Source organism: Prinia subflava, chromosome 5 (assembly GCF_021018805.1).
Source record: "Prinia subflava isolate CZ2003 ecotype Zambia chromosome 5, Cam_Psub_1.2, whole genome shotgun sequence".
NCBI classification, from domain to species: Eukaryota; Metazoa; Chordata; class Aves; order Passeriformes; family Cisticolidae; genus Prinia; species Prinia subflava.
Genome location: NC_086251.1, coordinates 23828836 through 23853255, shown reverse-complemented (window position 1 = coordinate 23853255; position 24420 = coordinate 23828836). Strand labels below are relative to the sequence as shown.

The following is a 24420-nucleotide window of genomic DNA, read 5'->3' as shown; positions in this document are numbered from 1 at the left end:
TATTTTAGGCTTTACTGATCAAAGACAGAAAGACTGAAACAATTATTTGAACATGATTTAATTGCTGGATTTTTTTTTGTTTTGTGTTGAAAACTCTAATTACTCATACTGGCAATTAAATCTGAGTGGATAAGACAATACTCTCTACATCAGTACAGCTCTTAAAGGGCATGAGGTAAAAACTTGGGTTTGCTGCCCTTTTCCACTAAGATTTTATATCTAGAGAACAATCCAGCATGTTTTGTGGTTAAAATATAGCATATATTATGGTATGCAACAGGGCTAACATAATACCTGAAATTAGGAATATTCCAAATAAGAACTTAATGTTACTTGTGGATGAGTTTATACAAGATGGCAATGCCTACCTGTAAAATTGAAACAGTAAACAAACATCTGATTAACTATACTAGTTAACTATACTAGTTAAAGTATTTTGGCACTATTAGATAAAACTTCTGCATGGTAAAAAGCTCCAAGTTAACCGAATTTACCTTAGTGAGCAAAGAAGTTTTGTGAATGTTGGAAATCATAATGAATATTAGTGCTAATAATAATAGCTAGTTAGGGCAGGCAGGAAGGGGCAGAAGGCAGGTATGGTTACAAGAATTAGTAACTTAACAAAACTGTAAGTTGATTTTATGTTCCATTTTGAAGTTAGAGAAAATTGGTATTTTGTCTTTAACTGTTAGTTAAAATGCATTTCAGTACATTTCAATTGCCTGGACTTTTTCATTATAATGGATTCCTGTGACTTCCATATCACCTGATAAAAGTGTCATCTTCTGGGATGGTTGAAATCAGGAGCTGGCTGTGCTTGTTTCCATTCATCTCGCTATGAATGCCAGCATACAATGACAAGAAGTGATCTTTCCACTCTGAGATCTGAATCCTCCTTTGCTGCCAATTTATGTAGCAGCTTCTCATCCCCAAAGACCACAGAGAAGAAAACCACAAGTGTGCCTTGTGAAACATATCTTATGTGTGTGCAAAACCAACCATTCAAAACTTGACAAAGATCATATGTACGAAAAGTTTCTAAAATCTTGCTTAACCTATTTTGCTCTGTGATACTTATATATGATTTTCTAATTTTCTCTTGCTTGCTTCTTTTCACACAAGATATATAGGGAGTAGCATTAGGCTTTAGGGCAGGGATGGGTAGTTGTTTGGGTTATTCTGGTTTATTTCCTACCCACTGCAACCATTTGTATGTTTGATTTCAAAAAACATGTTATGTTCTTATAAATTTATGATTTTTAAAATATTTTTAATTTACTGCCCATATTAGTTAAGAGTAGTTCATATTTTTGCAAGGATTTGTGGTGAGCATATTTTTTGGTAGTTATTTTCTAAGATGTACCTTTGCAGGAGTGTAACTTGGAACAGTCACATCTTCCTAAAAATGGCCTGAAATAAAAAAAAAATATTCCTTTAGGGACTGAGTATACTTTTGTGGTGGTCTTCTGATTACTTGAAATTACATCAGGTACCACATAGTTTTTATGGTGTATTTAAAAAGCCTTAGGTGAGAAGTTTTTCTTTTGCCAATATGATGCTTTGTAAAAACCTTCCTTGTGGGCTAGAACGAGGCACAGATGTATATTAATGATGCAGAAGATAAATGGAATTAAAAGTGTTTTGTATTGTCTGAGTTTTAGAAATTATGTGCATGAATATTGTAGTATAGAGAGTTACCATAGTCTGTATATGATTATAACCCATATTGTGGGAGCAGATCTGGTTGATTTTAGAAACATTCTAGATTTCATTAGTGCAAAATAGTAATAAATCTGAGGTTTTTTTATAGGTTGTTGTTTTAGTATTTTATATCCAGTAGACCTGGAAGAGTCCTTTCAGGGACACTTATTACAGATGTAGTGGGTGCAACAGCAAAACTGGAAATCTTTACTGCAATTTTTGTAGTTATTTAAGGGAAACTTGAGAGGGAGTAATAATCAAATCAAAGTATTACATAAGGTTGTTTCCTAAAACCAGTAGTTTTACCTGAAAATTTTACTTACTATTAGGATTTTGATATGACTGCTAAAGACTGTCCCTGTTGCATAGAGATGATAAAAGGCTTTTAGGAATAGGAGAGTTTAAAATTGCAACTTTCATCATGTCCCATTTTCTTGGATGGAAAATGTGAAGCTGTGTATGATTTCATCCTTGTCCCAGGCTTGCTTTATTTGTGCAATACAGGAATGCTTCATAGTGTTCATGTGCTTCTTTGTGTATTACTGGGTGGTAGTCAAATTTTTATATTTTAGGGTATTTTGATGGAAGATAAACCTGGCAGTTTAGAAACCAGTAATTTCACAGTTCTCCTCAGGGAAATAGAGAATCTTGTTAAATGGATTCATACTGTGTTCATGTTATGAATACATCACATTTGGACTATATTTGCTTCCTGGAGTCTTTTAAATATTGCATTTTGTAGAACCTGCAATTCTTTTAATAAATATGAACTGTTTCTCACTTTGAATTAGGAGCGTGTGTTATAAAGTAGAACAGAGGTGGAAAAGAGCAAAATGTCATCAAATACATAAAACCAAACCCCAGTATCTCTACACATTATTCTTATATTTCTGAGTGTAACTTCAGAAAGAAGAGATCAGATTTTAATTTTGAAGGAGCACTAGAGTTGCTTTAATCTAGCTGGTGCTGAGGCTGATGGAGAATCCAAACTCAAGATCAATGAATCATGAACAACTCTATTAGAGTACTTCTATCAACTACTCTGGGCAGTTTTTGGGTCTATTAGAGTTGTAGAAAAAAATAGTTTTGGGTTGATAAAAATTAAAATATTAAGGCACACTTTTCTACTACATGTGTTTAAAATATCTCAAGTGTGAAGCCGGGGATATTGCATAGGTCAGTGTGGGAAAAATGAAGGGAATTGAACTAAATGGTGGGCACCTCTGCTCTTTTTACTGTTTTTTGTGCAGTTCTGAGTTAAGGGAAGATGTGCAGTGGATGTAAATCAGTGCTGATCAGGGCTGTGCTGATCTAAATTGATAAGGGATTGGCTCTTTATTTGCAGATGACATGGACTCTTTTATTTCAGTTTTATTTACTGAGGAGATTTTATCTAGGAAGGATGAAGTGACAGACAGCCTGTATTCTTTTGGTTTGTGTGTGCTAGTGGTCATTAATAATTGAGCATGATTTTCTTCTTGGAGAAGAGAAAAAAGTGAAAAAATAAAAGGCAGTCATAATGTGGCTTTAGTTAGTTATGAACCTTCTAGCTCCATACAAAGAACTTGGATATAAATGAAAGAATGAGAAAGTATTTGAGTGTGAACTTGTGAAATCTTACATTTTTCCTTTTGCTGATAAATTAGTGTAACCTTTTAGATATATTGGAAATAGGAAAAGGTTAGAATGGTTTTTATAATTTATGGGTTTTTAAAAACTATTTTTACAATTATTTTACACAGTATGGCAGTTCTTCCAGCTAAATTGAATGTCACTATGATTAATTTTTAAGGGTTCTTTTTGCCTTCAGAGATCCAGACTAGAGATCATTGCTTTGTCATTGCCCCTCTGTCACCTGAAGGTGGTGAGAAAGTGGCCTCAGTCATATGGATTATGTACAAAGAATTATTTTTCTTTATCTGGGTTACTAACAAGGGACAAAGCTGGAACAGGTCATCTATAAAACATAATCTTTTTGTTGTTTAAAGTTATATGATAATATCTTTATTTGATGAGTTGATGATGGAAAACATAATTTATATTTGCTATCAGATGGAAGCAGCATGCAAACATCATACCTTGTAACTCTTGAGAATTGAAATAAACCCACTGCTTGGTTTATTAGCTTGACTGACTGTTTAAGTGGATTATAATGGTTTATATTTTGTGTTCATAACTTAATATACAGTTTTACCATAGTAACAAGTGAAGAATACTCTGCACTAGGTGCTTACTGAACTGATGTGGTTTTTATTACTGCTTAGCATCATCTTAGTTTAGATGAACTCACTTTAAACTCATTTGTCATATTTTAATGAGTAAAATAGGTGTCAGGACTTCAGTAAAAATTTTTTTGGTAAAAAATCCAGTTTTTCAATAGGAATTCTTATTCATAAGTATGCATAATTACTAGGGTATTCTGCACTAGATGTTATCTGCATACAGGATGCCATGAGACTAGACAAGGATTTTAATTCAAATGCTTTTCCCTCAAATGTCTTCTTACCTCCAACTCAGTTGAAGTACTTGTAGAGGGTAATAACACCCAAGCTGTGCTGGTTGCAGAGAAGAATCTTTCCTTAATTTTGAGACTGGATGAAAATGAGGAAAACAGCAGTTCCAAATCTGATGAGATAACAGATGTAGACACAAATGAAAAAAGAATAAGCTATCTTGGTTTCATCCTAAAAAGGTGTGATTTTTGGAAGTCCAAGCAACTAGCTTAGAGAATGTCCCCCATTCCAGCTCTTTTATCTAACATTCTAAGTATAATAAAATTTTTTATTGCAGTGTGCCAAAGCAAGATGAATGTTAAATGGTAAAATGGTACTTTTCTTTTTAAGATCTTAATTATATCAAATGATCAACATTACTGTGCTTCTTGCATGTCATCCACAACCATCCTTCCATTAGGATTCTCTAATTGCTACTTTACAGACTTTCCTTATGCTGAGAGGATGTGTGCACTGTCTCAAGACTTCTTATGGTGATGATTTTCTATCCTTTCACCCTGTTGTTCACAGATTCTGACTTTAGGGTATGTGACTTGTACACAAGAAACTCCAATTTTTTTCTGGTAATTTTGTGGTTAGTTGTTCCTTCACAACTCAAATTGTGGTAGCAAGTCAGCAGATCACAAACACATTTCCATCTGGTGGTTTTAAATTAGTGTAAGAGCGTAATTGTCCTTCAATATACTTTTTAGAGGCTTGTTTGTGTTGTACATGGCAATACAATACTGTCTCAGTAGGATATAACACCGGACATTTTTTGTAGAAACAAATTTACAAATGGATTGTTGAAACAGAGGATATTTAGGGAGTGCACATTTTTAAGATTAGGATAATTTACACAGTTCTGACATGCTTGTTTCATCAGTGCATGAAAAAGCAGATGTATGAACAGTTAATGATAATTCCTTTTTGTTTACCATAGTACTTTTGGAACACGAATGTTTTTTTTCAATAACTTAATTATCCCTAGTGAGATAGGCATAGGATAGTTTTCAACAGGAAGCATTAAGACTGCAGAATTTTTTACTAAATATCTGCCAGGCTACGTGACTGCTTCTTTCTCCACCTCTCCTACCCCCTTCTTAAAAAAAGTGCTTAAATGCAATGCTCCATGTGATGCACATTTCTGATGCTTACATTAGGTATTTGTTCTGTTCAGCTGTTCCCGGGAAAATGAACTTTTCATCAGTTCCTGAAATGTTATTGGCATTTAGTTATCCATACCTGAGAGACATTAAAATTAATAACATCTCAGGATATATAGAATGCTGTCATTTCATTTTTACAGGGAAGGTGCTCCCTCAAACCACTGTTTTCTCTATGCTTGAGGCATCTTTTGTCTGTCAAGGACTCTTCCTGTGTATGGTGCTGTGAAACTCTGTGTGTTTGTGTGTGCAGAGAATATCTTTCTATTTATGTTCATATTCCTTTATGAAGGAAGTATCATCTTCACGTTGTGCAAGAATTCAGTGTTCTTTGCCATTCTAAAGACTTCTCATTGCATGTCTGCTTCTCTTTTTCTTTCTAGGGTCAGCTCTTAAAAAAGCTAATAAAACTGGAGTAAGTTTTAACCAGAAGGGTGTTTTCTCTTGAAATGAAAAGGGGTTTTATTTTTCCTGCATTACATTTGTGAGCCAAAAAGAAGTGAGCATCTAATTTTTAAACTTTAATTTTGCATTATTAATATGTGGATTCAAGTTGAGATGATGAAGATACCTCAATAATGAGGCTGATTTATGGCTCATAGATTTCAGGATATGTATTTCCATATCAGAAGTTTAACAGATGGATGTTACAATTGCTGGTGTTTTTTTAGGTGATTTACACTTTAGAATACTTGAGTTGTCATAAAAACTCATGATAGTGGTACATTGAAGAAGGTTGGATCTTGTTCTGAGTCCAGACACATTGAAATCATCCTGTGTGAATGTGTAGGAGACTTAACTGGAGATCAAGCGCTGGAGCCCCGGTTCTCTCAGGATGTACGCCCAGGGTTCCAGAGCAGGATGGCTTTGTTTGTGCGCCAGTCAGGGTAACAATTCCACTGCCACAGATACCATTTTCACAAGCAGAGCCTTGGGTTGTTCTTGTCGGTGAGTAGAAGTCTTGTAAAAAACACATTTAGGTTCAGGCTGGATCATACCTTGCAGCTGTGTTGTTCACTGTTTTTCTCCTTTGGATTGTGCTTTTAAAATCTTGGTCAATATGTTTCATTTCTTATGGTTCTAAGGAAATCTGATGAAGGTTTATCAGTACAACAGTATGAAATGAAAATGAGGAAAGAGCTGAATTGTTAATGCAAATAATTTATCAAATAATTATATTTCTAAATCATGCAATTTCTTTATTTTCTGTCTCTAGGATACCAGATGGTCCTGTTGATCAGGGACCAGCTGCAGGAAGGGTACATGCTTTAGAGGAGCAACTTCTAAAGGCCAAAGAACAGATAGAAAACTATAAGAAGCGGACAGGAGATGGTTGGTAGATAAGTTTTGTTTTACTTCTAAAACAAGTTTTGGTGTTTTGCAATCACAGATGTATTGGCTTCTTAAGAAGTAATTCAACTACAAGTACTGATGCTTTTATGCCTTTTTTTTTTTTTTTAAGTTGAAGGCCTTGGAAAAGACCATGAAATACTGAGAAGGAGGATTGAAAATGGGGCTAAGGAACTTTGGTTTTTCCTCCAGAGTGAACTGAAGAAGTTGAAAAATCTGGAAGGAAGTGAACTGCAAACCCGCATTGATGAATTTCTGTCTGATTTGGGTCATCAGGAAAGGTACTTGCATTCATTGATTCTGACCTTTGATTTAACTGTCATTATGTTGTTCAGAGATGTGTGGCAATTGCATTTTTCATTGCTGTCAATTGTCAGGCCTCCTTATTGTTGGAGTACCTTTTGTATTATATTAAAATATTCTGTGTGAGTTTTGTTTGTGCTGAACAAAATTAATCCAGGAACTGTTAAAAATTCAGTGACATCTGTCTTTAAGCATATTATAACTCTGTTCCCAACAGGATTGCAATGACAGTTTGTGTCTCATCAGTAAGCAGTTGAACAAAAATAGTTGAATTAACTAAATATACTACCTTAAATGCCCTGAAAAAAGCTGTGATGTGTGAACATCAATAATAAAGCAAGAGCCTTTGAAAATAATAATATAGTAATGGGAAAAAAATCACAAGAATTTTCAATTCCTTAGAAATAATGCAAAAATTATCTAAAACATAAAGACATTATGAATTTGATTATTAATATGGGCAAATAGTATAGTCCATTAAATTTTGTAATTTAATATTCCACAATTCCAAAATTCATTTTGTCACAGATTGAGTTGAAAGTGAGAAGGGACTATTCAATTATTGAGAGTTAGTGTTTATATGAAAGACATGATTAAACTTCATCCAATTAGTGCTCTGCCAAGTGCAGTTTTATATATTTGACTGAAATAAAAGTAGTGCTTGCCTGAAGCAGAATTTTCTAAAAGACTTGAGATCTTCACTTGAGCAGTGAACTGACAGAGAAGCTGCCACTTCCCTGGATGGTTTGTTTCAATAGTTATCTCCTCTCAGAAATATTTCTTCTCCATAGAAGTTGTTTCTGTCTGGGCTTCTTGAACTTTAGGTCATGGATTCTTAAGAACCTTTTAAACTATCTCTGCTATAAACTGGAGCAAGTAGTCTAATACCAGACTTTCTGACATAGGTCATGGTAACAAAATCACTTGTGTGCTCGTTATTGCTCTGTTTGTAAAGCCAGGATGAGGCAGACATCACATGAAACCTTGAATAATGTTGTGTTTGATGCCGGAAGGTTTTTATGTTGCCATCTCCCAGAATGAGTCCTTTTCCTTAGTCCTTTCTGTTCTACACCAGTGATTATTAAATCATTAAATCTTTAATTGCAAGGTTCTGCATTTCTGACACCCTTATGTTCATGTCACTCTATACTTCAGGATGAGGTGAAACCCATTCGAGAGGTGCATAAACTCCTTTGCATTGAATTATAAAACTGTCCAGTAGACCTTGAAATTATAATGTGAATCTCACTGTGGAACTGAAAGAAGTTTGTATATGATGTAACCAATCACAACTGCTCTTTTTTTCTTTTTTTTTCCTCTGAGAATTTTTATGTTGAGTCCAAGTATTCCGTCAGTTGTCAAGGTGGTTATTAAATATACAATAATCTGAAGTCTATTTAGTCTTAGTAATATGTCTGTGTAGACCTTCCTGTCTGGTGAAGTCAAAGTAAAGAAGTAATTTAAGCTGAAATCAAACAGCCATAAACTAGTTTTTATTAAACTGAATCTAGACAATCTGTTTACAATATAGAAATTCAAAGGAATTGCATTAGGAAAAAACAGACACAAAAATGTTTCTACAATATTCAGCCTGTATTCCTGGTGCATTTGCAATGTTGCCTTCAAGCAGTAGAATTATCTTGTGTTGCAGAGTGCACTTCTTGGTTGCCTCTGGTCCTGAAGAAATTTTCTCCTGCACCTTTGAGGTCAAGCTGTCTCCTTTATTCCCTTTAATCTTTCAGTCTTGTTGTGTGAATTGCAGGAAAATTCCCAGTTTTTTGTGTGCACATCCTTTGGCATGTGGTGCGCTGCTGTCTCTGGGGTGTTCTTTTCCTGACAGTGCACAGGAGCTCCCCAGGGAAGGAGCGGTCTCATCTCCCCTCCACGCTGTCCATCTGGTCTCTCCTCTGAGAGGAACAGAGCATAAGTTTGGAATGAGAACATCTGATTTACTCATTGTGCTGAGAAGCACAGTGTTTTGGTTTTTTAAATATTTTTCCTTTCTTTTTTTTATTTTTCCTTTTTGTTTGTTTGTTTAGATTTTTTGTTGGTTTGTTTGGGATTTTTGTTTGTTTTTTTCCTATTGCCTGTTTGTTGATTTGGTTGTTTTTTTAAGTACTTTCCAATTTTTTTTTTAAAGGGGTTGAACCTGTTGCCAAATGCTCTTTTGTTTACAGTAGTGTCTTAAAAAGTTATGTTTTAGATAAATGGAACACTACAAGTGAAGCTGTTACTACTTACTTTTATATATATATATATGCACATAAATATACATGAAGATATCTCAGAAATTTTAATATATATTATAATCTAATGTTTGGATTAGAAAGATTAGTGTTAATTATAAGTACTTAAAGAGTTTTCATGCTGTCCTTATGTGTGAAAACAAAGAGGTGTATATCAAATCATGAGATAGCTGCATAAGGAAAGAGGCTAATATTTATTTTGTTTTGTTTGAGGAAAGCCTACTGTGTCATAGATCAAGAGTTTCTAAGAGATGATAAACTTTCGTTTCTGTGGTTCTGGACAAGCAGTATTCGAGTTCTTTGTTAATTTTGGTGATGTTAAGCAAATTGTTTACTAATATCATAGTGCTTCTTGTTGGATGCCTTAATCACTGTTGGCTATGCCCTAGGAGCTGTGTGGATTTTCTCTGGGAGAGTGCTGCTCTTGCATATATTTTTGTCCAGTATTTCAGTGGTGATTCTGTTTGAGAAGCAGTGTTGCCCAACACAAGAGTTTCCTTGAGAATTACGTAATTGTATTCTCGTAGTTGCTATAGGGAAGAGGGCTGTTGAGAGTAAATTCATCTAAACATTGGAAAGCCTATTTGATATTGAGTTATTAAAAAAGAGCATATTAATCCTGTAGTTGTCATGGTTGTTTCCTGTGTTGACAAAAGTTGTTTGCAAGGTGGCTGTGTAACTGAGTTTCATTCCTTCTCCCGGGGAGTAGTGGTCATCAGGGATTTAGTAGTAACTGGCCAACATTTGATGCATAGTGTTTGGACAATTTCGCGTTATTTCCTTTGAATTACATATTTTCCTTTGAGTTTTTATTTGTTGATGTAAATTTTGTAGGAGGTTTAAATTTTTCCATGTGACTGGACTAAATGTCTAGACTGATTGTTAAAAACGCCCACCCTTCCCCTCTTTATTTTGGCAATCAAATACAGATAAAACACAGCCAGATTTTTTTCTTCAATTCTGCTTTCCAGGAGCAAAATGCTTTTAAGTGCAGCTCTAAGATTTATTTTATGATATGAAGCAACAACAGCAACAAGTTAATGTTGTTGGTTAGTAAGTGAAATTTCCTGCCATTTTACCTCCTGCAGCAGCCTCTAATAACCCTGTGCAGGCTCATCCTGGTCTGCACGGAGCTATCTGGGGCTCATGGGTCACCATCCCTGTGCTTTTAACTCTCTGCATGGAGCATGACCCTGCTCTTTGGTGTTTGTGTCTCTTCTAAATCTGTATTAATAAGTTATCACAGTGACCTGTCACATTCAAGAAACCCTAGCAGATGTATCTAGAAAATGGACATTTCTGAGCAGTAACAATGAAAGAAAGAAGATCTCTGTCACTGTGTCTTAAAACAGCACTACCTTATAATCATTTCTGTGATAGAACCTGTGAATTCTTTGCTTTCTGGTTTACTTCAGGGTTTTATAATTTTTTTTAAGATTATGGATACTGTCTGAGAACTCATGAATTTATAACATTTCCTGCAACTCATTTGATATTTTTTATGGTTTCTACCAAGCAAAACTGCCTTTACCTAATGTGGTGAGTCATTGAGGCTGTGCAAGGACGCTGTCACATTTCTCTTACCTCAAAAATTATCCAAGTAATTATATTTCATCCATAAGGCTGATGATTAAAACTAAGCTACTGCCTTTTCTTTGTCATGGTCACCATGGCCAGTAATATAAAAAGTAAGATTTGGGCAACACTTTTTTTCTGTGGAAATAGGAAAATTTACTTAAGAGCTGACAGATTTTTTTTTTAATTGGTAAACATTGTATTTTCAGTTATTTTTTCAATATTTAATAGAAATATATTTCTATAAAGTGTAGGGAGAGTACAGTGATTGCTTACATCACAGGTACAGAAAATACTTTTTTAAGGCTAATGAAAGCATTTGAAAATGGTTTAAAATGTGGCTATGTGGTTGCATAGGTGCTTTTAATGATAGAGGATTTTTCTTCATTTTTAATGTGTAAACCTTAACTTTGTATTTTTTCTTTAAACACCCAACATGGTTACATCCTGATGGGAAGAAAAATATATTTAAACTCCCAAGGAAATGCATTAGTTTCCATTTCTAGTATGCCTGCTATCCTATGTGTTTTCTATAAATAAGGAAAATGTCTTAAGAGGAGCAGACCCTTTATCTCTTCAGTTATCTGTATATAATCCATTGTATTAGAACTAGGCCATCATTAGTTCTGTTCTTATTCTCTTTAAACTGTGTGTGCGTGTTGCTGTGAGTATTATCTGTCTTTAATAGTTACTGATTTAAAACTAGTTACCTGGTGATACTTTAAATTAATTTTTATGCCAAGCTGCAATAGAGTGTTTCAAGCTCAATTGCCTTGTAAAAGAAAATCCAGTTTACGTAGTTTCAGATTAGAATGTAGATAAAGTTCTTCCAGTTGATTGACAGAAGGTGAGGATTACTGCTGCTGAATAATTTAGGTGAAGTATTTAATACAAGAAGAGTAGATGCCATAATCAGTGTCTCTGTTACCCTGTGTAGAAGCATGGGGATAAAGACCAGAATGAGTGTATGAGAATAAAACTACAGATCCATAAATCCAGTTACTAAATTAGCAGGAAAAGTTTGTCTGGTAACTCTGCTGATAAAGATAGGGATGCCCTGATTTGATTTATCTCGATGTTTACTGCTTGAATATTGTGTCATTGGGAGTAGTTCCCTAGTAGAGATATGCAGCCTGCTCCTCTCACTTGTGAACAAGGGGTAGCCTCGGCCAATGGGGTTTGTGCTTCCCGTGCTAACAAGTGCTGCCAACAGCTTGACAAGACCACTTCAGATGTTGTTAGGAATGTATTTGTCTTATCCTCATGCTGTTTTTTGGTCATCTCCCAAATTTCTCTGCCTTTGTTCGGTGTCTTCTTGTTCTGAGTGATCAAACTTGTGGTTTGTCAAGAATTTCAGGCAATAAATAGCAGCATCTGAAGTTCAGATGAAAGTATTAAGAAAGTGGTTTAAACTTACAAGTTTAGCACTGTTATAGAGAAATGTTTAGCAATATTAAATATTCTCAATCTATGAAACCAACTCTGAGATTACTGGTTCTGAACTGGGCTGCCTTTTACTTTTAGAATAACCATTAACATTTCTAGAAACACTTTGAATAGTTTGTCTCTAGTTTTCTATTTCTTCCCAAAAGCCACAGATATTAAAAAAAATCTTTTCTAGGGTGGTACTGTTTGTACAAAATCGGTAATTTTGACTAATCTTCAAATTTTAACAAATAAATATCATATAACATTTGCATTTTCATGATGATGAATTCTTTATTCTCCCATTTGGCAAATGAAATGTTATAACCCTAAGAAGAAAATCTCTAATGTATTGGATAATGTCAAGTTAGTATTTGATAGTTCCTCAAATTTCACATTCTGTAGTATGGACTTGCATGGCCATGAGTCTGTTTAGAATTTTTAATTTTTAATTGCTAATGAGTGAGATGAAGGATGTAGTCAGTCTGTCTTGGCTGCTGTGAATTGTGCAGTAGGAGGTGGCATGAAACTGACTTCGAAGCTACAATTGAAATATCTCTTTAATTTGTCTTTGATTTAATTTAATCCTCCAATTTAGTAATGTTAAGGTTGTTTTCCATTGTTGTTTGTAGGTCAATAATGACCGACTTGTACTACCTCAGTCAAACAGATGGAGCTGGGGATTGGCGGGAAAAAGAGGCCAAAGATCTAACAGATTTGGTACAGAGAAGAATAACTTATTTACAGGTGAGAGGATAGAGCTTTTGAATCATGGTAAACATTTTTCCTTCTTGTACACATAGGACTTAGCTAAAACCTTGCAATAGAATAATTACATTGCAGCTTAAAATGGATGTTGATATATGACTGAATTGTGTAGGAATTATTACATTTGTTTCAAACATTATTTTACATGTGTATGGAAGGTAATATTCCAAGGCAATCATTGGTATTAGTATTTTTCTTGTTGGTTATTTTGGTTTATTTGTTTCTTTGTTTATGGTTTTTTTTTGGATCCGTGGTTTTTACTGGGCTGTACTTACCTGTCTGAATGCTTCACTTTATTGTAAAAGATAATTCTCTGCTTGATGTTTTTTCATTTTCCTCTTTAGCATATCAAAGTGCATAAATACATTTGCATAGTATTAATGATATAAAAATTCTTGTATCAAACTTCTGAACTAGCAGCCCGTTTTTAAAAACATAAGGAAGCAAAATTGAAGTGCTTGCGTAGTGCATTATCTAGTCCTAGACTGTTTCAACAGATGTTTGAGACTTCTCTAGATGCTCATATTTTTGAGTGTATAAGGCCTTTTTTGTGTGTGTATAAAATTTAAATAAAACTTGATCCAAAGGTGCTTGGACTTTTTTCCACGATTGAATGCATGCAGCTATTTATGTAGTGAATATCAAAACGATATTCACTGTAGTCTGTTTTATTATTGGTTTTTTTTTATGGTATGTGTACAGCTGTTTTGTATGGTCACTCCTAATGTCTGATTTTTACTCTTATGTAAACACTGAAATTTTTCTCAGATTTTCATTATTTCACAGTTCAGCTGTTGGAAACTGCTCTTCTGTGATGAAGCTATGTATTTGTTGCTTGTTAAATAAAAGAGGACACCCTTCTGAGGAGAAAAATCTCTCTAAATTGTGCAGGAGTCATCACTTTATAGTACTTCAACTCCTTTCTGAGAATTGTTCCTTATTTTTTCATTTTGATTCCACTATTTGGCAGTAGTATACTGTAACTGCTTTTTATGCTGATAAATACAGCCTTTCTCTACCTTTTCCTTGTTTTTCACTATACATTTGTTGTCCTATTTAGTAATACAAGTGTGCAAGTCATCAAAAAGAGCACACAGTAATTTGCTTTTACAAATATGCACCAATGTAAAGCAGTCAAATGGTTTGAAATTATACATATTGATACACCTCTATTAAAGATAAAACTGTATTAAAAATAAAATAAAATGAAAAATTCAACAACCTTTGGCCCTCAAGTTGATGCCAAAAAGAATTATATTTGTAATTGTTTTTTAGTTAAGTATGAAAGTACTGCATAGTTTTTTTTCTGGTACATGTTGAACAGTGACAGCTGCATTATTTTGGGACATCTCATTGGGAAGTCATTTAGCTGAGTGATTGTGAATGATGATGACTGCTGCTTCATTTGGAAGACATTACCATAAATTTGATTTAATGAGGCTACATGTAACTAATTCCCTATAGTTGGAGCAACATTTAAGAAGCAAGAACTTTATATTTAAGGAAGAGGCTTTATTTTCAGAGATGCTTTTTATCACATAGTTGAAGAGAATGTGCAGGAAAAGTCAGATAAGAGAACCTGTAGTACTGCAATCAAGTGAGTAAATTACTATGAAGGCAGCAGTTTTCTGTCCCTTCTCTTGTGCTTATTTTTGTTCTGTTTATTTTAGGAAGTTTGTGATTCAGCATGCAGTCTCTCAAAAGCAGAATATTTTTGCCTCTGATTTAAAAAAAACACAAACCTTTTTGTTCAGTTTTGAAGGTTAAAAATACAATCAGGTGAGAAAGGTTACTAAGTACTCAACAACGCATCAATTATATTAGTCATGGTTTGCCATATTCTAGTCATATTCTGCCATATTATTTAGTTGGGGCTTTGTATGTATGCAGAGAAAAGAAAGTTGGTCAGAAGACTTCTTTCTGAGGTTACTGGACTTTGCAGTATTTTTGGCAATTTGATGTGTCACTTAGATTTTTCTGTCTTAAGGTGTATTAAGCCCTCTCTCTCACATTAAAATAACTTTTAATAAAATTCCTCATACTGAAATGACAACAACAACAACAAAGGCAGCTCTGGGCACTCTGCATACATGTACATACTCCCGGTACAGCTGTAATCAATCAAATCAAAAGTTATTTTATGGTTTCAGTACAATAACCACCTAAGAAGGTGTGATCACTGCTGATATCTGTGATTTCTGTAGGATTGAGGAGCACAGTGTGTTTAAGTCCATCTGCATGCTGAAATGTTTTACTTAAGCTGAAACTTATGTGTTGTAGGAGGGTAGGTGCAAACTAGAGGAATTAATATTAGAGGAAGATTTGAGATCTCTGTCTCTCAAATCAAATACTTACTATTTCTGACTAGGGAGAGAAGAATGTTTTCTTCCAGCAGCTGGAAGAAACTTCTGTGGTTTGCTTGGTCTTTCTTTGTTTCTTGGGATTCTTTCTGACCCCCGAAGTCTTGAGGGGAGCTGGTATAAAAAGGGAGGATTACAAATGACATCACGAAGGAAGGGAAATAGAAGATGGTATGAATTACATTTGTGATAATTAGGATGAGAAACACCCACTTTTGACATATTTCTCTAAAAAATGAGATTTTCCAAAGATTTTGTGTGGGACTCTCTTCTCCAGCAGACTGTGTAGCATAAAAAATAAAATTTATTGAAAATATAAAAAAATAGCAGCTTTGTTAATGAGCATCATACTGTGTTTATGAGGTTGATCAGTAAATGGTAGCAGAGTGCTTTCCCCCTCCACTCTAACCTGCTGGTATTCATTGGATTGAGTACATTTCTGTGAGCTGTTTCATATTCATTAACAACACAGTCATTTCTCATCTAGTAAAATATGTTAAGGAACAGGGTTTACTTTTGCCAGTTTGTCTTGTGTTTTGGTGTTTGACTACACACTTGAAAGCACTGGAAGATGGTGAGACGTTGAGGCAGCACTTGGGACATTATTCCCATCTGAGCCTGCTTTCTGTGAACAGGCCAGCCAAGAGCCCTGGAAGAAGAATACAGTGGAAATCCTGAATTTTGTGAGAGCAAGAGTATATGCCCATGTTCTTTGTGATGAAAGACCATCAAATCCATCTTGCCAGTTACAAAAATCTACTTTTATTTTATATGGTACTCTCTTCCATAGAAATATGTAATTCTAACTGTTTTGCTGTTCTGAAAGTTTGTTAATTTTTTCAGTTGCATTGTTCCTAGAAGTTATTCTGAGGAAGATAAAAGGTGTAAACTCTGGATAGGCTTGATAATCTAGTCTGTATATTGAAGTATGTTTTGTGTGATTCGTCACCTGTAGGTTTTTGGTTTGTTTTTGATTTTGTGTGGGTTTGTTTAATTTTTGTTTGGATTTTTTTGGTATTTGTTTTTATTGCAGTTGTATGGCTGTTACTTTACAGGGGCTGACATTCGTGGAGGTCCCTTTCATCCCTCTCTTCATTATACAGATCATTAAATTGGAGATAGGGGTGTGATGAGCAGTGTCATTAGGGTTGAGAACAGAATGTACTACCCATTCAAATCAGGGATTTATAATCCTTTTCTGTGACTTTGTGCCAGGAGGAAAACTCTTTTGTCAGTCTTAATTGGTTTTGAAGATGACTGTTATCCTTTATCAGCTCAATACTTTTACTGGTTGCTTTAGTTGGCAGTTCTGGTTGTGAACACCCAAGCTGTTCTGATGCTTGAAATGTAACTTTTCTTCCTTATCAGTAGATAATATTTCCACCTTTTCCTGGAAACACCAGTTGAAATTGCAATATATCCAAGTATCTCTACTTTCTTTTTTCTTCTAAAATTCTCAGTAGACAATTGAAGCTCAAATACAGCTTTGTCTTTTTGCTACTTGAGTATAGCAATTTGAAAAAACCCCACAGTCATAAAGAGATTGGTTAAATAGCTTCCTTTTAAACTCACAAACTAATACTAATATATAGAGTTTTCAGTTAAATCTACAAATAATGGTAAAACCCGTGTAAGTGCATTATATTAACATTGGTAAGCAGTCACACTATCACATTGTTTTATTGTGTGATTACTACTTGATTTCCATAGTATTGTTCATAAGCTATTTTATGAAGCTTGCATTTGCATGAAAGAAAGTGAGAAGGTCACACTTTGACAATATTTCAAATATGCCATTGATTAAATGCTTTCATTTTAGAGGACACAAGCATTTGAGGGCAATGGCAACTGCAGAAAGCAAAATCTAAGGGCATTTTCTAAAAATTCACAGAGATTATGCCTTTCAAAAACAATAGTGTTATGGCTTTACCCAGGCTAGCAACAAAGAACCCCCCAGACACTCTCTCCTCCTCCTCCCTGGTAGGACAGGGTGGAGAATAAATGGGAAAAAAGCCCCCAAAACAAACAAACAAACCCCACAAAGAAACGCCATTGTGGGTTGAGATAAGAACAATTTATTAACTGAAACCAAGCAAAATATGGTAATATTAATGACAATAGTAATAATAAAGGTATAATACTGCTAATAATAAAGATATGAAGAGGTATTTTTTCATGGAGTTCTTTCTGTGTGGACTTGGAGAGAATACTAGAAAGGCCCTTTTTCTCTTCTGAAAGACTGTGGGAAATACATTTGTTATAATTTCAAAGATACATGTTTGGTTTAGTCTCAAGTTATCCATTAGATTTGTGATGACAAAAGTACTGGTCTGAACAACAAAAATTGGGAATGGAAATTTTATTTAATTTATTGTTTTCATACCTAGTTAGGCTTGGAATCAGGTGTATTTAAAATGAAAAAAATAAAATGCTGAAATTATAGCACATGTTGTACAGTTTTGGGTTTGTTTTGGATGTTTTATTATTCCTGCCTCCCCTCAGTCTGAATTGTTGTCCCCTCCTTTATACCACTAAATGCACAAATTAATTTTCTTTTAAAGTATTTTAGGATATTCAGCCTGTCTTTAAGATCACTTGAAGGAGGGATCTCAGTTCTCCAGACACTGATCACTGTTTTTTTAAGATTTGATTTGATTGTGGCAAATGTACAGAAAATTTTATTTAAAGTTGTTAGATGTGAAAGAAACAGAATCTTGATTTTGAAACAGAATCTTGATGCTCAAATATCAGTATTCTCGTGCCTTATCTGAAACTTTCATCCTGTAGAATTTATGGAAGACCTTTCTAGAATTTAGAAGTATGTCTGGAGTCACGCAAGTATGAATATGTACAAAAAAAGTATTATCTTTTACATAACAAAAAAATTCTGTTGGTTATGATGTTGCATGGTCCACATACCGAAAAATTCCACATACCTAAAAATGTTTATTAGTTTGTAATTTTAAACGAAGCATTCATACAATGTAGGCATTTGCCTGCTATCTTGTGGTTTCTTGTTTTGTGGAAGTGAAGTATGTTATTTTATGGAAAGTGTATGCAGATTAAAATTCTGTCCTTCATCAGTCTGCTCAGGTATGTGTTTTACATTCTGTATTTACTATGTGGCCAGTTTGCCTGGGAAACAGTCCCTTAAAAGCATTTGTTTTATTCTGTACCGTTTGTTTTATTCTGTACGTTGTAGACAGGTGGAAATTTTCTTTTATTGGATGACATGCATGCTTATTGGAAGAGAACTAACAAACTTGAAAAAATACCAAAGGAAAAAGCATTCCAATACTGAGAATCATGTTGATGAAATGTGAACTCGGAGTCCAAATGTTGGCTTATTCTGACAGATTTACAAATGAGAAAGTAATTTAAAATCTTAAATGTATTCTATTTTACATTAGGATTGTGAAGTACGTTCAATAACTGTTCATGTTCACAGTGAGGAATTCACATAAAAATTTCATGGAGCTGAAGCTTGCTCATCCATTTTAATTGGAGATGTGTTATAGCGGGATGGCTGCTGTGATTTATGACATTTGCCAGTTTTTCGGAAAGACGCAAGCCTTTGGTGAATCCTGTCTTCAGCTCACTTCTTCATCCCTCCTTACAGAACCCGAAGGACTGCAGCAAAGCCAAGAAGCTGGTGTGCAACATCAACAAAGGCTGTGGCTATGGCTGCCAGCTGCACCACGTGGTGTATTGCTTCATGATCGCGTACGGCACGCAGCGCACGCTCATCCTGGAGTCGCAGAACTGGCGCTACGCCACCGGCGGCTGGGAGACCGTGTTCCGCCCCGTCAGCGAGACCTGCACCGACAGGGCCGGCTCCTCCACGGGCCACTGGTCAGGTGAGGCTTCACCACCCCCACCACAGCTCCTGGCTTTTGCAGGTCCATTCCCACAGAACTGATTCATTGTCTCTGTCATGTTGTGCGGAGCATGGTGACTATGACTGAGTTATGTACGTAAGCACTTTTTACGTCTTATTTGCCCACTGTATTGAAAAACAATTCTTTGGCAGGATAGCTCTGCATTGGCAGAGGTTTTTTAGTATGAAAGTTTTGTATTTGACATGTAAATTACAAATTTTCAGGAGGTTGCTGCTGTGTTCTTTGCTAGATACTAATCTCATTTTGATGGGAAGAGAGTATTAAATAGAGGCTGTTGTTAATAAACTTTTTTAAAAATAAGGGATGTTGCCAATATTAAGCAATAGAAATATAAAAGAAATGGTATCCAATAGTTATTCACACCTCAACAAAAGCAAGAAATAGTTGAAATAATTCCTAATGCAAGCTGAACAGATCCAAAATTCATGTTGTAAAAACAATGGCAATGTTACATATGAATTTTATTTGTACAACAGCAAGTTGGTCCATTCTTATATCATGTGGAACAATGTACCTAGAATAAGCACTAGGCACTGATGTTTGGAGGATCAGGTAGCTTTGTTTGTATCAAAGTAAACAATATTTGTTTTAAATGACATCTTTCTCCATGTGATTGATAGTCAAAACATATCAACATCTTTGGTCTTTTCACTGGGATGCTGTATACCCAGTGCATATGGAATCTTAAAGTAACTATTAAAGTTTTACAGGTCTGAAAATAACTTAATCAGATTTACAAAATCCAGTTTACAGATTGCATGTAAATTTATCTGTTTACACATTGAAACAGCATTTTCACATTGAAATAGCATCTGTTCTTCAGAGCTTCATGATGCTACAAAAATTAGCTGTGAGAATTCTAGTGGGTTTTGTGAATGAATTTTTTTTGCAAGAAGATTCTTCTTAGAAATGATTGGATGTTTTGTAAAAACAGCTATAAATGGAAAACAGGTATTGAGAACTCCAGATGAAGTTTTATTTGTGTTTGGCAAAGTTAGTAAGTGAAACTACTGTCTGGTCATGGCTCTCAGTGGGCTCCTCTCTGTGACTCCAGAATTTAGATGCAAGGAGTTTTGTGAGCAATATTAGAGCACAGTAAGCTGGAAAACAGTGCACTCATGCACACATGGCTTCAAAAGATTATATACTTTCGTGAAAATCTATTTAAATAGATGATAATTTCCTGCAATATTCCAGCAAAAGGCTCTTGCTGATGAAAATACAAATAATGCTTCAGTTTAGGTACCTACAGCTTGAGTTTGGTTTTTTGTTTGTTGGTTGATTCTTTTTTTTTTGATCAATTATTTTTTAAATAATGAATGCCACTCATTTGAGTGTTGATATTCTAGAGCTAGGGGACACTGAGCTATGAAAGGAATAGTCAGTAGGAGTCTTCACTGGATACTTCACTGCTGCAAAGTTTTAAAGACAATGTATTTTGCTGAAGACTTCTGTGTGTTTTTTATATCTCCCTAAATTTATATAGATTTTTAAAAGCATGTATATCTATTTATTTATTCTGTTTTTTCAGGGACAAATAAGTCTGAAAGTCTTAACTCCAATTAAGAGCAGTTTGTTTGCAAAACAACAGCTTTAATTTTTTCTTTTCTCTACAAATTTTGAGGCCAGTATTAGATTTTCTAGATTTTCAAAATAAATGTATTAAAATGTAATGGCATTTATCGGTTTTCATTTTCATAAAAAAATGTTTCTCCTGTGTAGTTTAGGGATTTTTCATGATTTTGTAAAATTATGCATTAAAAATATTTGCACAAGTGAATAATTATAGCAAGTGTTCAATAGAAATTAGAGAACTAGGCCAACAAATCAGAAAAGTATATCATCTAAGAGAAATGCTTTCATGTAATTTGTAGACCTGAATAGATAATAATTTAGTAAAATGTGCTTCATGACAAAATTGTTTACATTTGTACCTTTATCTTCTTTTTATTTTAATTGCTTCTGCTTGACATTTTATTTGCAGCACAAATTTTGCTGTTTCTGAACTTTATCTTCAGTGAAACAATTTAGATAGTAATACCTTCTCCAAAGAATTAAGAGGCTTATATAAGCTGAGAATACATATAGTTCTGGAATTTTCTTTGTCCAGTCCTCTTCTTGCTAGGTATAAAAGCTAAGCTTGTTTTTGGAATTGGGAAGTAGAGTGAATTTTAATGAGCAAGCTGATATTTGCCTGATAGAAGAAGATAAGTAGGACCTGTTCTCATCTGTGAAGAATTAAGGGTCAGCTCAGCCCACGTATTAATCTTGCAGGAATTGTTCTTTGTGTTTGACATGGTAGTTCTGGAATCAAGGTTAACTTTTCTGGCTTAAGCATATTAAATGATTGAGAATTCTATTGCAGATTTCTGTAAATACAGCAGTTATTTTACACTGTTGCATAAGTTTTCCTTGTCCTTTATTTCACTCATACTGTCATTCCAGGGGAAAAAAATCTCAAGATATGATTGTATATATGCTCTTTTTAGTTCTAAAATTGTCTTGCCTGTAATTGCATCTTTCTTGTAGTTCATTTTTGCTTTGATATCTATGGTCAAGCTGTTTATGAATAATTTAGGTATGAATTTCTATAAGAAACATGAATGATTTACTAGCAGTAAGAGCCAAAACGTAGAGAACTTGTGAAGACATATTTATCATGAAATTTTTGATTAATTTTCTTTAAATTAATTAGTTAGGCAGGTCATGATGTTCTGTTATCATTGCTGCATGCTGAAACGGAGCCTCTTCTTATCAATTTTTACTTGCTGATTTATGATGTTTTATGGTGGCATTCCCCAATAATAAATTGAAAGAGGTCTATAATATAACTAGACAAAAAGAATTATAAAATAAATGAAAAAGAAAACAGATTATTAGGAAGGACAGATTAATGTACTTTTATAAGTCATATCTGCATTTCCAGCTGGAAAATGAAGGGATGTGGAGGTAAAGAAGCCATCAACTTGCTTTAAATAACACTCTGTGCTCCTTCCCATAAGACTTAAAAACCAGAAAGATGAAAGATAACTTGAAAAAGGAAACCTGAAACAAAGTTTCCTGCAGTTATCACTGAATATTGATTTTGCTGCCTCTAACTTTGGTTTGATGAGTTAATGCTTTTGAGGAAGGGATACCCAGAGGGGAGAAAATGGCAGAGCTCTTCATTTGTCGGTAGTGCCAGCTTTTAAGTATTAATTGAACTACAATCTTAAAATATGAATTAACTAATATGTTTATATGTATAATTCAAGTGTGAAGGATACTGTGGGTACACAAAATGAATGTTTAATTTATTAAAGCCTATCTGGCAACAGTAATCAAGAGGACTAAATAAAAATTGCAAAATCAAATCATAAAAAGTTGTACAGAATTAATTGCAATAAATTAAAAAGTTTCACTCCATGAACTAGATATTCCTTGAAAGTAGTTTTTTATGGAAATCAGCTGAATATTTAGTATTGGCCTAAAAACCCCTTTAAATTGCATATAATTGTATGAATTATGTTTTGCTGCCACATCTCACTCTTATTTATAAAATCTTCAGAAAAAAATGGATTCATTTCTAGTTCTAGTTCTTAACATTGTTTTTATACAGTGACTTTCATTATTTACATTTTAATTCAAGCAAGTTCCATTTCTGTGAAGCAAGCTGGGGAACGGAGTTGAGAGAACAGAACAGAGTATAACAACAACCTCTGAATTTTCTCTCTTTTTCAATTGTGTAATCTTGAAATCAAGCTACTGATATTGTGTAGATTTTTTTTTTGTCCTCAAGGTGCCTTGTAAGATGCTCTATGTAAAGACATTTGGCTGTGTAAACCCATAAATATATTTAGGAAGTGGTAACTCTTAAAAGGACCTTGGAATTCTAATGAGGTAGATCTGAATTTTCAGAGCAATGCAGTAGCCTAAAAGAGCTAAGTGATCCTTATTCATATCTAAGGGTTATTGAATACTAGCAAGAAGTTATTTTCACTGTGCAGAGCAAAGACAGGCTGCAGGACATTGTCTGCTTGGGTTATCTGGCCTTCAAAATGAATATTGATAAATATGAAAGGATTCTGAGAAAGACCTACACTGATTCAAGGACATAAAAAAGCTGCATTTCAGTGGGAGATGAAAAACCATAATTCAGTTCTAAAATAAAGCAGGCGTGAAAAGCTGGTCCTGCCACATTTTGTAGGTATTTCCATATGGGAAGTATTTCTACATTTAGTCAAAGATGTGGCTGGACAATTTTGATTAGAGATGAGATCTGCTTTTTAGCAACTCGCTGCTGCCGTTGACCTATTATGGTCCAGAAGCAGAAAAGCAAGAAAATTACATGATCTGAAATTGGAATTACAGGAGATGCAGTCTTTTCTTGTAACTGGCTTTATTTCTTTTGGGGATTTTTAACACAGAAGAATGTTTGCCTTTGGTTTTTGAGTGGGTGTGGGGTTTTTTACTTTGTTTATTTTGTAGCTGTACTATTATTTTGTAGTTGTACTAATATTGTCTTACAACTTGTGTCACAAAGTTCACTTGTGTAGTCCCAAATCTGCCATACTAAACTAAATTAATTTGTATTTTAAGGAGGTTATCATAAAATACATCTGTGTGTTCTGTCATGCTATTATCAATCAAGCCAAGATGATCCTAATTAAGCCATTTATGTGGCCTAAATGTACCACTGTCTCTCATCTAATTATATGAGGAATTTCATCAAATCTATTCTTGGTAAAAGAATGGTGCTCTTGGAAGTTGTTTTGCATGTCAGTAGTATCTTTTAACAGAATGAGAGATAAATGGAAAATACTTTCATTTAAATACAGCCATTCTCTAGTAAATTTTCTGATAGCTGAAGTAAGAATGTCTATTTCTTTAAAGGTTGATGTGTACAATTGTGCTATCTATAAAGAAATGTTCAAGAAGCAAAAACGTTGGGATTGTATACAGTGAGTTCTCCTTACGTCATGGCTAGTTTAGATGAAGATTTGATGTCTGTATAAAAAGCAAATGAGTGTTTGATAAGAGTTCCTTGCATGGGCAGGACCACCATAAGCAGATTAGCAAACACCTTCCATGAGAATTCTTTCACTGTGTTGAAATGAAGGAAGGGAATTTAAATATGCCCACTGAAATCATTACTT

At 34.3% G+C, this 24420-nt stretch overlaps 1 protein-coding gene across 1 annotated transcript in view; it reads left to right on the top strand.

The window, feature by feature from the left end:
• FUT8 (fucosyltransferase 8) overlaps positions 1-24420 on the top strand; it is a 66221-nt gene that overhangs the window by 11285 nt on the left and 30516 nt on the right. The window contains exons 3-6 of the mRNA XM_063398381.1: positions 6576-6691; positions 6822-6990; positions 12891-13005; positions 19006-19243. Of these exons, the coding sequence (XP_063254451.1) occupies positions 6576-6691; positions 6822-6990; positions 12891-13005; positions 19006-19243 (638 nt within the window). The remainder of the gene's footprint in view (positions 1-6575; positions 6692-6821; positions 6991-12890; positions 13006-19005; positions 19244-24420) is intronic.